The sequence below is a fragment of the Branchiostoma floridae genome, chromosome 3, assembly GCF_000003815.2.
Source record: "Branchiostoma floridae strain S238N-H82 chromosome 3, Bfl_VNyyK, whole genome shotgun sequence".
Taxonomy (NCBI): Eukaryota; Metazoa; Chordata; class Leptocardii; order Amphioxiformes; family Branchiostomatidae; genus Branchiostoma; species Branchiostoma floridae.
In genome coordinates this window covers 14,261,399-14,274,474 of record NC_049981.1, presented here as the reverse complement: position 1 = coordinate 14,274,474, position 13,076 = coordinate 14,261,399, and the positions used below count along the sequence as shown (strand labels likewise).

Below are 13,076 nucleotides of genomic sequence, written 5' to 3'. Positions count from 1 at the left end.
GTTTACCTTGAGCTTGTGGCAGCGTTTGCTCACCGGAAAAAAATTTATTCATACCCCTGTTTTTGAGGTAAGTCAAAATATTGAAAGACACATTTATGCTTTGATACCATTCAATTTTACATTCATTGACCCCGACATGATAGCGTACAGTGCCTCCTAGCAGACATAGATAAACTGCAAGTGTTTGAGAATGGCGTTTCCGTATATCATGTCAAACGTTAAAAGTAACTATCACTCACTGCAACTGTAGCCTAGCGGCCTCCTATGAGGGCCATCAGATAAAAGACAGTAAAACAAATGGCGGTTTCACTAAAGACATCTATTGGCGCCATCAACAGGATAACTTTTCACTTCACAGCATGAAAAATTCATACCCATTTTGAGCTTCAGAGCACCGAAGTCTCATCTGAAGACGTTGATTTAGCGCCTTCAAGTCTGTGGTCTTAGCATGTGGAAGTGGGGACTCAATAGACATAGCCAAATACTTGAGATTTCCGATCACAGTGCTTTTGTGGCATTACCATTAGCTCAAATTAGCGCCACATAAATACCTTCGCTGTTTGTGTGTTTTTACGAACAACATCATCGAAGAAATTGCGGATGGCTCTTTAGATATTTGATATGTGGGTAAATGTCGACAAAGCAAAGGGCAGTGGACCGTCTATCAGGCTTCCATGGTACTGCAGTGGAACTACAATATATTGTGTTTGGTATCTTATGTTCTGATCATGCTACGGTCATAATGCTTCAGTGGCAGTTATAGTTAGTTTTCATTGGCACTGCATTATGATATCTTGCATTGTGTAAAACGCTTAAATTACATTTTTATGTTTTGTACATGTAATATTGCACGATTCAGTGATCTTGTATTCCGTTATGCGCAAGTTTTTAATCAATAATTCTCCTCACTGCTATCATGCAGAACGCGACAAGCTAGGTGGAATCAAATTCGGTGGATGTGACGTTTCTTCAGAACGGATGTGACGTCACTTCCATAGAACACGGTCGATGGCGTGAACAACTCCATTGGTGCATGCGTGGTTGGGATTGTTGACGTAGCCTTCTATCATGTCAACAACAACAACGACTCCTGCAACAGATAGGAGAAACAGCATTGAAAAGATTGGCTTGATTCCGTTTTGTTTCCGTAATGTCGCTATAGTAGCCTTCGTACTTGCTTGGGAACAAACTTGGTAGTAAAGCCCCTATCACACATAACTCCCGATCACAGATGACCCTGCTCACAACTAACCATGGTCTGGAGAAGTTTGGGAGACCATGATTGGCTATGCGTGACAGTGGCTTAAAACAACATGACTTACTTGGTATAAATGACAATCCGCACTAAAAGATGAACCACTTATACGTAGTACCTCTACCATTTTCCTTCGTATACTTACCACCAACCCCTACAATAAAAACCATGGTCTCCTTAGATGCAGTCGTGATACTCTCGTTGTCATAGAACGCCTGTTGGTAGTAGATATCTGGAAGCACGTGGCGAAGAAGAACCTGGGAAAATGATGTATGTCTGAGCTTGATGAAAATAAGAAGATACAGAAATACAGTCTCTTCTGTTAGATAACTACTTCATTATTCGTCTGTTAGGACAGTTATAGAACCGCAAACAGTGTAATCAAATCCCTATCACCACATTGAACGATCACTACATACACTGATACAAGCTTTTGTTACAGGAGTAAACTTGTCAAACCGACACAGTAAGAAACTAGAGTTCCACGAACACATACCTTTGCCAAATAAACCAGGTTTGTTATGTAGAATGATGTCTGTAGACAAATGCGTTACTCATTTCATTTTCTTTATAATTATATGCTTAGAGTTGGTTTATAAAATTTCGGCATTGATTATGCAAACTAGATCCCAAGTTACAATTAATTGATATCAAATTGTATCAAACGTTACTGAAGCTATCAGCATCCCGAAAATGATGATGATCTTTTGATCCATTCTTGACTTATTCTCTTTCAAAGTCTTTAAATACACCTCTTACGCTCTTCCCTCTTTCTCAGTTACATATGTGACAACTTTGATGAAAGTACTATAATGGAATGCAGTGGATTTATGAATTAGCTGTTAATTTGCATAATAAGTATCACATTATATAAGTCTTCACTTAGGCTATCTACATGCCAAAAATCATGACGATCCGTCAACACGTTCATATTTTCTCATTAATTATGCAAATGAGATCATTTGCATGATAAATATGTATTGACAGTTTTAAAGTCCTATCATGGAATGTAGTGAATTTATAAAATACCCTCATTAATTATGCAAATTAGCTGTTGATTTGCATAATTGGTATCTCATTATGTTTGTCTTCACTTACGCTACCTACATACCAAAAAACATGATGATCCGTCAACATCTTCATATTTTCTCATTAATTATGCAAATGAGCCACAATTTGCATAATTGATATCTATCAACATTTCTCTCCTTCCCAGCTACATATGTGACAAGTTTGAAAGTCCTATCATGGAATGCAGTGGATTTATAAATTTTCCTAATTAATTATGCAAATTAGCTCTTGATTTGCATAATTAGTAAACCATTATGTAAGTCATCACTCATTCTATCTACATACAAAAAATCTGTTTGTTCCGTCAGCACGTTGTAGAGTTATTCTCGTCCAAAGTTAGAAAGGAAACCGGCGCCTGCAGTTCCAAAAAAGCCGCTAGGGGGCCCAAACTCACAGCACTTACTCTCTGCCTCAAGGGCTATCTACCACTCAAAAATCATGATCACAGCATGTCCAGAACAGGAGATATCAAAAATTGAGGTTCTGCTGCAGTACCTTAGCAAGCCGCTAGGGGACCCATTATCGAACTTGACCTTCGTTTTCCCGACCCCTACCCACCTACCAAATATTATCGGGATCCATCCAAGACTTCTTGAGTTATGCTGTTAACAGACAGACAGACAGACAGACAGACAGACACACAGACTCACAAGCCCAAAACATAACCTTAGCCATTCTGGCAAAGGTAATAACATCTCTTGCAAAGACAAACATGTCTTTTTAACATGCTTATGAGCACAGGGCCTAGGGGCATTGAACTTTTACGACGATCACGACTATGTCCGTAACCAAAGGCTATATATTATGTTACAAATTCAAACTTTACATCCGTACACAAAATAAAGCGCTTGCCAACAAGCTTTCTACCAGTGTTTACATCAGAGCCCACCAACCTTCCCTCAACCAAGACGGGGGCCGATACAGACTTCCAAGCACCTTTGACCCGTTGCTGACGTCACAACTCTGGTCTGGATGTCCGACATAGGCTTTGGGTCATTTCAAGCTGATAAAGATCAGAGGACTGATCGAAAGCGTGTTGTTAAGCCCTTTATTTTGTGTTTAAAATTGTAACATAACGTTGACTACCGTCACAGATTAACTTACATTCGAGTAAAAGGCTATATATCCTTACCTTGGTGAGCTCGGTTTCGTTCAGCTTGTTGAGTTCCGTCATGTTGACGAGTTTGAAGGCGGCGTCTGTCGGCGCGAACAAGGTGAACTTCTGTGTCGTGCTCTGTAGGGTCGCCATCAGTTTGGCTTTGTCCAGCAGCCCACTCAGAATTCTGTAGGTAATACAGAAAACGTATTGCACTGACAGAGAGCATGGCATTTTGCAAACGAGTACGAAAGATTTTAATTTGATGCCTTTAATTGTCAAAGAATGCAAGCTGCTTGGCATCACTTTGCGCTATATTTTACATCAAATAACAGGCTGTTTTTCGACATATCAACCAGATTCTATGCTAGACTTATAACAATCCACAAACATCTGTTCTCTCACCACCAGCTGACCGACCAGCGACCCACTCACCCTTAAAGGGAACAGTCAGGGCCATCAACAGCTTGAAGAACGACAAAGCTGCAGGACTGGACTGTGCAATCACTGCGCTTCGAGATGGTGGAGGCGTAATGGCCAAAGCGATATATGCATTTTTTGTGACACTTACTCCATTCGAGCAATGGACCACAAAAGTCTTTGCCAAAGAAAGGAGATCTAAGCCTCATGGTCAATTACAGAGGGATTATCCTAATGTCCATATCTGCCAAGGTCTATAACAATTATGTTTCTGGTATTGTGGATAAGAGGTCATTGCACCATTCCTGAGGAGCAGCCAGGCTGGCTTCCGTCGGGGCAGAAGCTGTGCCCAGCAAACACACATCCTGATCGATCATTGAAGCCTACCAAACCCACCAACTACCACCTGTCATCACATTTATAGACTTCAAGAAAGCTTTTGACTCCATCGATAGGAATGTCATGTTTGCTGTTCTCCGCCACTATGGCATTCTGATGGCAACAACCGTCGATGGCATTAGTGTGCTTTACAACAACTATAAAAGCGCTATAATGGTGGATGGGAACATCTCCGATCTATTCCAAGTCACCACAGGGGTGCTAGCTGTAGAGTGATTTTCTTGCCCTCTTCTTGTTCATTGTGCTAATTGACTTCATAATGAAAAGACCGACAAAAACATTGACTCTGGCATCATCCTCGTCACATTGACTCATCCTCGTCTACCTAGAAGATATCCAGCCAGATTTGGTTTTCACTGACGACTTGCGACCGACTGCTATGTAGCCGACCGATGATGATGATGATGATATTATACGATTTATTCAGTTTTGACATAGAATTATTCAGAATCACTCGGCGCTCCTTTTGAAACTGATATGAAGGACTGTTTCGTACTTGTGAGCTTCGCTATATTTGATGAGGTCACCGACTGTACCATTGGGAAATGGGTAGAGCACTCTGCTTATTTCATGGACCACTCCGTTGTCAGCCTTGTTATCAGGCTTTGTGATGTCGACGCCGTTGATGGTGTAAATCTACAATGCAAAAGAGCACATCCTTTTGCAATGACAATTACAGGCTCAGTAAAAGTACAACTAAAAATGCTACTTTTTGGTAACAGCGAATTACACTATACAGTTAGCTCATTGTATCACAAGCGGTGTTCTTTCTTGATAATATTGAAATTGGTTATCACGATTCTTAAAATACTCCAAACGAATGCGTTACCTTCGTATTCATTGGCTGGTAAACGTTGATGGTCGTGTTCTTCATGTTCAACATGCCGACAATCTCGTCATTTTTCAGGTCCTTGGACATGATTGTGTGCCCGCTGACTGTGAAAACAGAGATTAAACTTACTCGCCTTGCCGGATTCTTGAAGAGTTAAATTCATTTACTGAAGTTATTCTGATGGAAGTAGGTCAATCAGTATTAGGTCCCAAGAACTAGATAACAAAACATCGAAGAAAGAAGCAACAAATTCCCCTTTTTCGTCACAGGAGATGAACATATTATATTATTTTCGTATGTACATGTTATGTTCTGAACCGGTGCCATGCTGCACCATACACGAGCGCCCTCTATCTTACCGACATGGTACTGTAGAACATCTTTGGCTGTGTCAGTTCCTTTGTTCAGGGCGTCCATGACAGGTTTAGACAGCCGTTTGAAGGCCTCTTCAGTCGGCGCAAACACCGTAAAGGGACCCTTCCCCTTCAGGGCGTCTGTCAGCTTCGCTTTGTCTAAGAAACCCGCAAGCTGTGCGAGTAAAAACAGTAATATGTGTGTCAGGGAAAAGTAAAGTATGTAAATAATGCATATTTGTGTTAACAAGCATAGAGGACACGTACTCTTAGGGCAAGTTTGAAACAAGTGTTTTCGTGTGGTAATCGGAAAACACCTACTCTAGTTGGTCATTTATCAATCCACCTGCCATTCGCATTTTGTCATTCATAATACTACATAACTTTACCTAACACCACATGAACGACAGAGCCTAACTATACACAAGTCATTTCAAGATCTACAAATCAAATATCGTTTGTTCTATCAAACAGTAGTATTTTGATGGCTGAACATTTAAGTCCTACAAAAATATGTTTGCGTTTCCTCTACGTTGAACTCTGTTTTGGATGGCGTTAATGATTTATCAATGCTTGCCTAAGTGTACATATGTTTATGAATGGCGTTAATGACTTGTGTGGATACATATATTTATGTACTAATAATCTTATCCTTTATTTTGGAGATTCTTTATTTGAAGCTAAGGCCAAGTTTTCTTAGCAACCGCAATTTCAGAAACGTTTCTATTTTGTACTCCCCCTTTGACGTACTCTGTGAGAAATATAAGCTATATCGTTATATGTACACGTACCGATTTTAGCCCAAGTGTCGTTAGCTCGTCAACGACCGTCTTTGAAGCTCCTTCTGTCGTCTCCTTGTTGACCTGCATATCCGCTGAGCACTCCAGACCCATCCAGGCCACAACAACAACCACAAGAAGCTTCATCTCCAGTTCGTTTAGATTAAACTCCAACGTTATTATGAGGAACTAAGGCCAGAAGTAGGCGTGGGTATGGCAGGTGTAAACCAGCTCAGGTCAACCACGTGATGTCAAACGCCTTAGTTAATGATTGTAGAACAGTTTACATAGGATAAGCCACGAAGTCTGACCTTTGTGTTATTGTGCTTGCAGCGCGTTTGGCCCCAAGAGAAGGGGAAAATTGGATAGAGCTGAAGAAAATAAGGGACTATTACGGATGAACGAATTGACATTCATGTAGCTGTAGGTGTAGGTGTAGCCATAGGAAAGACCGAATCCTTTTATGAGTTCTTTTATGAATCCCTTTTTCCTCTTGACTGCAAACAAACAAACGAGCAAACAAACTAACAGTAGACGTTTGATTAGAAAATACAAGGGACGTAGAATCCCATCTTATGCTAAAACCCAAAGAAGAAAAACTAGTCACCTTATTCACGGAGAAGGATGCAAACAAATGAAGTAGACACCAACGTGTATATATCGAAAATGAAAGAAACTTTAAGCGACATGTTTGTTTTAAGTTGATATCAGACCACTAGCCTTGACTTCGAAGTGTTGACATAAGGAGAAGTACTCTATTATTGAGTAAACAATGTGTAAAGAACGCACACGTTCTAGAGCGGTGTAACATCGAATAAACAAACTTCTCGAGCGTCCTGCCGGTATGGCTGCTTTTGTGATGTCACAGAGACAACACAATTTTGATTCAAGCGTATGACTGCTTTTGTTATGTCATAGAGACAACACAATTTTCCATACTTCTCAGTACACTATTACGTCATACTCCAATCTCCAACTATGTGTATACTTGTCGCAAGAAGAGATAAAATTTTTCAGGAACGTTTGAAGACGGACTTTGGGTTAGAAGAGTCCATGTACCAGGTAGGTGACAGAATTTTCATTTTCCAGTATATCTATTTGTGTTTTCAACTGTGTAGATGAAAATTTGCCTGTTTCCTGTGCAAACGCGTAAAGGTTAGAGGACATGTAGCATGTGCGTGTATTCGTAAATATAGATCAGCACCAAGGACAGGTTTTCCTGATAGTGGACGCGTACTCGTGTTGACGGCGTTCAGCACCAAGGACAGGTTTGCTTGATAGTGTACCCGTACTCGTGTGGACGGCGTTCAGCACCAAGGACAGGTTTGCTTGATAGTGTTCCCGTACTCGTGTGGACGGCGTTCAGCACCAAGGACAGGTTTCCTTGATAGTGTACCCGTACTCGTGTGGACGGCGTTCAGCACCAAGGACAGGTTTGCTTGATAGTGTACCCGTACTCGTGTGGACGGCGTTCAGCACCAAGGACAGGTTTGCTTGATAGTGTACCCGTACTCGTGTGGACGGCGTTCAGCACCAAGGACATGTTTGCTTGATAGTGTTCCCGTACTCGTGTGGACGGCGTTCAGCACCAAGGACAGGTTTCCTTGATAGTGTACCTGTATACATGTGGAGGGCGTTCAACACCAAGAAAAGGTTTGCTTGATAGTGTACCTGTACACATGTGGAGGGCGTTCAGTACCAAGGACAGGTTTGCTTGATAGTGGACGCGTACTCGTGTGGACGGCGATCAGTACCAAGGACAGGTTTGCTTGATAGTGTACGCGTACTCGTGTGGACGGCGTTCAGTACCAAGGACAGGTTTGCTTGATAGTGGACGCGTACTCGTGTGGACGGCGTTCAGTACCAAGGACATGTTTGCTTGATAGTGTACGCGTACTCGTGTGGACGGCGTTCAGCACCAAGGACAGGTTTGCTTGATAGTGTATCTGTACACATGTGGAGGGCGTTCAGTACCAAGGACAGGTTTGCTTGATAGCGTACCTGTACACAAGTGTAGGGCGTTCAGTACCAAGGACAGGTTTGCCTGACAGTGTACCGTACACGGGTGGAGGGCGTTCAGTACCAAGGACAGGTTTGCCTGACAGTGTACCGTACACGGGTGGAGGGCGTTCAGTACCAAGGACAGGTTTGCCTGACAGTGTACCGTACACGGGTGGATTGCGGTCAGCACAAAGGACAGACATGTTAGCCTCTTCTTATCTTGAATATCAGCATTTGAAATAGTGTGTAGGCGAGTGTATGTTTGTGTGTGTGTGTGTGTGTGTGTGTGTGTGTGTGTGTGTGGATGGCGCCAATGAATTACAGATACTTTTACACTCGTCTCTGTTACGGTCCCTGTGTGCTGCATCGGCTGTAGTCTAGGCGACTGGTGATGAATATAGGAATATTGCTAATAGATCGGTCAGTGAGAAAAGTGCGACGGTTATCATTATGTACGATGGAGTGTGAGGGGGCAGTTCATATACAAGGATTTTGTTCAATCAATGTGTTTTATTTGTATGGTCTTAATTTCATATCCGATGTGGTCGAAGGAGTGCGAAATGGCGAAAAGACAGTAAAAACGTAGATCTATAAACAGCAAATATTGTGACTATAAAGGAAAAGGTCAACAGAAGCTCTGATGTTTTGTTCCAGAACAAACTTAAAAGCTACGTAGAAGGCATTGTGAAGAACAATACCGGCACATGATGTAGTAAAGGTTATCATATTTGAGCCTTTGAGCCATATTTGAACTGATGTCTAGAAAGCTCTTTGATGTTATGAATAAATCAGACGGACAAACATACATACGTACAAGGCCATATAGTTTATCATAGGTGAAATTCCTTACGTCCAATCTGACTCAAATCCCATCTATACCGTTATCATTCATCTACAGCTGTTTGCATTGAACGTAAGCTCCAATTCTGATATTGGGGTAGATGCCTTAAGATCGTAGATGGGGTAAGTGCCTGACTGACTCTGAATTGAAAAACATTCTCTCACATCCAGGAATATGACGTAATTTTGTGCTATCGTCTGAGAAGGAACTTTAATCTACCACCATGGATAAAGTGAACGTGAGAAAAGTTAGCGTGAATAACATGAAGGAGAGACTTCACTTCAAGTCCATCCAGGCCAACCTGGAGCAGCGAAGGGACAGTCAGGTAAAAAGCTGTTTCTCAGGTCTACTACGTTTCTAATTTTCTACATCAAATGTAATTTACCTTTAGTGTGCATGGTGTAAACTTATGCATGTTGTACAAGAGACATCTAGCGGTTTTAAAATGCATTGAAATCTCTGTCATTTGTATGCTTCATGCAGTAAATGTAAAACTGTTTTTGTAAAGATGTTAGTATAGTATCCATTTGAGTATTAATGAAATCGATCTTAAAGCAAAATGTAAGGTAAATATTACGTCAGTGAAATTTGCTGAAACTATGGACTAGAAATACAAGGTAAAAACACACTACTCACACACTGGAATTGCAGGCGCACCTACTCATAGGTCTTGATGGCGAGGTCTCATAGGCGGAGCCGAAAACACTGTGCCTGAATAGGACTATTTCTTCTTAGGCCTGGGTTGCATAGGAGGCATTGCGCAGAATGTTCGTCTCTATGAATATACCTTTGTTTTGTCACCCTAGCTCCAGGCACACGGCAAAGAGGAGAGGGAAATGTTGCGGCAGCTGGAGAAACTGCAACAGGACAAAATTAGGTAAGGGACAGATAAATAGAGGAGGAATCAATAAAACATTCAAATTCATTCAGCCCATGTGAAAATTGTCGTGATGGCATGCAATGAAGGAATAGAAACCAGTACGGCATCGTATCATACCAGTGCTGCGTTCTAGTACAATTGTTACAGGAAGAAGTTCTGTTTCAGAATAAGCCTGTTTATCTAGTGACTAGGCTAGTCTTGTGCTTGTGACGCGTATTGATTTTATTTAATTTTGTCTCTAATCTGTCGTCAGAATATTGTTTTCGTGCGTTTAGTCTAGCGTTCTGTGGCGCTGTTTGGATGCGTCAAAGAAACTAAATTTATATTGAATGCAATGCCACAACGTTTTGTTTGTATTTTGTTTAAAAAAGATAACTAAAAAACGTATGCTGACTGCAAATTTCATGTATATTGTTTTTTTTAAAATATTCAATGGTACTGTTTTTTATGGTTAAGGTACGGTCTGGTAGAACCGTCGTCTTCGTCACCTTCAGCAAGAGCGTCTTCAGTAAGGGTCATGTCTTCCACCAGACGAGGGTCTTTACCGGAGCACCTCTTACCGGGCCATGTGGGCCCCTCCGGCGGGCCGAGACCGCAGTCCCCCTCCACGAGCTATCGGGGCCTGGACGGAGTCTCCAAGTCTTCTCTTGCCAACTACAAATCCTTCGCGTCCGGTATTGATCAAGGTAGATAGCTTTCCAATGCAGCCGCTAATGGATACATGATAAGTGATTTGGTTGAGTTTTGTAGACGTATCAGTCATACTGACAGAGTCGGCGTTTTCTGACTTTCTCTCGATGTCTTTAGTATCTATGTCTGTACATTGTAAGAGAATCCAGCCAAAATATATAATATAGCCAAATAGCAAATACTCAACCAACTGGGTATGATTTGGAAACGGTCAGACGTTTCAGATCAGATAACATCCGTCATGTTTCGTCAGTGACACTTCAGTAATTGATATTTGGCGTGTCTTATTATCTGGAGGTTTAACGTTCATCAACGAAAAGTATAAGATGTTTTAGAAATATAAATTAAAAGTTAACATAAAGATTGAGAGAAACGTCGACACTACAAGGCAATGAAAAGTGTGATTATTTAACATTTTACAGAGGAAAGTCAACAGTCTCTGTCAGGACGATCTGTGGCCAAACTGACGGGATCCGGGCTGCTCATGGACCCGAGAACGACCCTCCCCGGTCCACAGAATCCCGAAAACTCGATGACGTCTTTACGCGGGACAGGCAGCGTTTCCCGCCGCTGTGCGATGTCCTCCACGGCGGGCTCCTCAGCAAGCATCGCTACCGGGGAGCGGTTTCGTAGACTATCGGTAGGCGGCGCTTCTGGACTGTATTCATCCTCCAGCGCGGAACTGCGGGATGGAGCCGAGTCTTTCAGCACAGACAGCAGGTCCACGATGTCAACTGTGGTCGGTAAAAAGGCACCTGGGCTGGCGTCCAGTCGGCACAGTATCTGCCTCATCAGTTCCGGGAACAGTAGCACTGCAGATACAAGGTAGTGGAAATACGGCACATTCTTGATATTTTTAGTGGAATACTGTTTGTTGCCATTGAGTTCAGCTTGAGACGAGCATGAGCTTCCAAACTCAGAATATCGTGTTTGAGCCTTGGTACACCGAGATTCGAACCATAAACCATGCAACCCAGAGATTTAGATAGTGTTTATGCAAGAATTTAATAGAACGCCACTCCAAATTACAGATGATGACATGCATTCCTAGTGTTGCGAGGTGAAGTCTGTCATGATCTCTCAGTCCTCATTTTGTTACAGGAGATACAATAAGAAAATATTCATTAGGAGATACAATAAGAACCGTTTGACACTTTAAAGTCTCAAAAGTATGTACATGTTGAAATATTCTCTACAAGGAGGGCGAAAGCGTCACCTGTGCCGGGAGAGGCGCAGCGGTACCACCACATGTTGTCCACAGAAGCTCTGGAAACTCTCCATAAACTGGTAAAAGAGTCCAGACATCCTACCAGACCGGCGACAGATCTGAACGTGCGCCTCCCGCCCATCTTCGGGCCCGTCTGCTCCGTCAACAAGAGGAACCGTAAGAAGCTGATGGCCCTGCAGCTGCTGATGAACCAGCTCCCGTCCATCGTGACGCAGCCGCCCACCCCAGAGTTCAACCCGCTGGAGGTGCTGAGCTGTAGGTAAGGGGCGGAACAAACTACTACCGTGGACGATACCTCCGCGCAGGGTCCCCTCCATAGATGGTCGTCTGTAGATGGAGGATGGTCTTCCATAGATAGTCCTCAAGTGTAGTGAAACGTAAAATCAATTGGAAGGATGTAACTGTTATAGCTTTTACAGCCATGGAATTACCTCGAAAATTTCTCTAACAGCAGTACAGAGTGTACATGTAGTTGGAAAAGTTGACCTTTGTTCCAAAACAAGGGAAACACTCGCGGAATGAAGTTTCAGTCGGGAAACGGCCCTGTAATTGTCTGTCTTGCGCACTGCATGTGGCAAATTACACCGCACTTTATGATCTTTCAGAGTCTTGTCCTCAGCTCTCTTGGTGGCTTGAAACACACTTTGATGCCGTTTTTATTGAACATTCTTCGTCGAGCTTCTGAAAGATTCTCGACGACGTACGAGAGCGACAAAAAATTCAAGCTGACTGTTTCCTTTGTGATGGAACAAAGCTCAACTTTCCAACAGTACTATGGATTCTACCAGCACGGATGAGTTTTCATTCGAATATTAGGATAGAGTGTAGTAGTTCGTATTTCATGTTTTGATTGATTGATTGATTGATTGATTGATTGGAGGATTGATCCATCCATCCCTCCTCCCCAGGTATCTGCGTCTGTCGGCCACTAACGTGGAGACGCTGACAGACATGTGCCGCCAGGCCGGGATCGACCCCGGCATCCATCCTCATATGACCCCGGAACAGCTGGAGGAGGAGATCCGCCATCTCATGGAACCTCAGGGGCAGGCATCCACCCAAACACTCGTTCCCAGTGGAGCTCACAAGCAGTAACCCCTTCACAAAAACTCGTTCCAATTGGAGCCCACAAGCAAGAAACCCCTTCACCAAAACACTCGTTCTCAGTGGAGCCCACAGGCCGTAACCCCTTCACAAAAACTCGTTCCAATTGGAGCCCACAAGCAAGAAA

The 13,076-nt window shown here is 42.7% G+C and overlaps 2 protein-coding genes across 4 annotated transcripts; one reads left to right on the top strand and one right to left on the bottom strand.

The window, feature by feature from the left end:
• LOC118411594 (transforming growth factor-beta-induced protein ig-h3-like) lies at window positions 1–7,016 on the bottom strand. 2 transcript variants are annotated; one of them, XM_035814039.1, is made up of 8 exons: window positions 6,813–7,016; window positions 6,218–6,464; window positions 5,433–5,601; window positions 5,071–5,177; window positions 4,738–4,877; window positions 3,459–3,609; window positions 1,401–1,512; window positions 1–1,090 (listed from the first exon to the last, which is right to left on the bottom strand). In XM_035814039.1, the coding sequence occupies exons 2-8, from the start codon at window positions 6,350–6,352 to the stop codon at window positions 987–989; spliced, it is 918 nt and encodes a 305-aa protein (XP_035669932.1). In that variant the 5' UTR covers window positions 6,353–6,464; window positions 6,813–7,016; the 3' UTR covers window positions 1–986. The 2 variants fall into 2 exon arrangements, with proteins under 2 accessions (XP_035669932.1, XP_035669931.1); XM_035814038.1 differs by lacking the exon at window positions 6,813–7,016 and having other exon boundaries at window positions 6,218–6,704.
• Window positions 7,017–7,156: 140 nt separating this feature from the next.
• Window positions 7,157–13,035, top strand: LOC118411592. Of its 2 annotated transcripts, none has more exons than XM_035814035.1 (7): window positions 7,157–7,267; window positions 9,218–9,372; window positions 9,854–9,924; window positions 10,384–10,613; window positions 11,040–11,436; window positions 11,811–12,104; window positions 12,754–13,035. In XM_035814035.1, the coding sequence occupies exons 2-7, from the start codon at window positions 9,271–9,273 to the stop codon at window positions 12,938–12,940; spliced, it is 1,281 nt and encodes a 426-aa protein (XP_035669928.1). In that variant the 5' UTR covers window positions 7,157–7,267; window positions 9,218–9,270; the 3' UTR covers window positions 12,941–13,035. The 2 variants fall into 2 exon arrangements, with proteins under 2 accessions (XP_035669928.1, XP_035669927.1); XM_035814034.1 differs by having other exon boundaries at window positions 11,040–11,442; window positions 11,817–12,104.
• The last annotated feature ends 41 nt before the right edge of the window (window positions 13,036–13,076 follow it).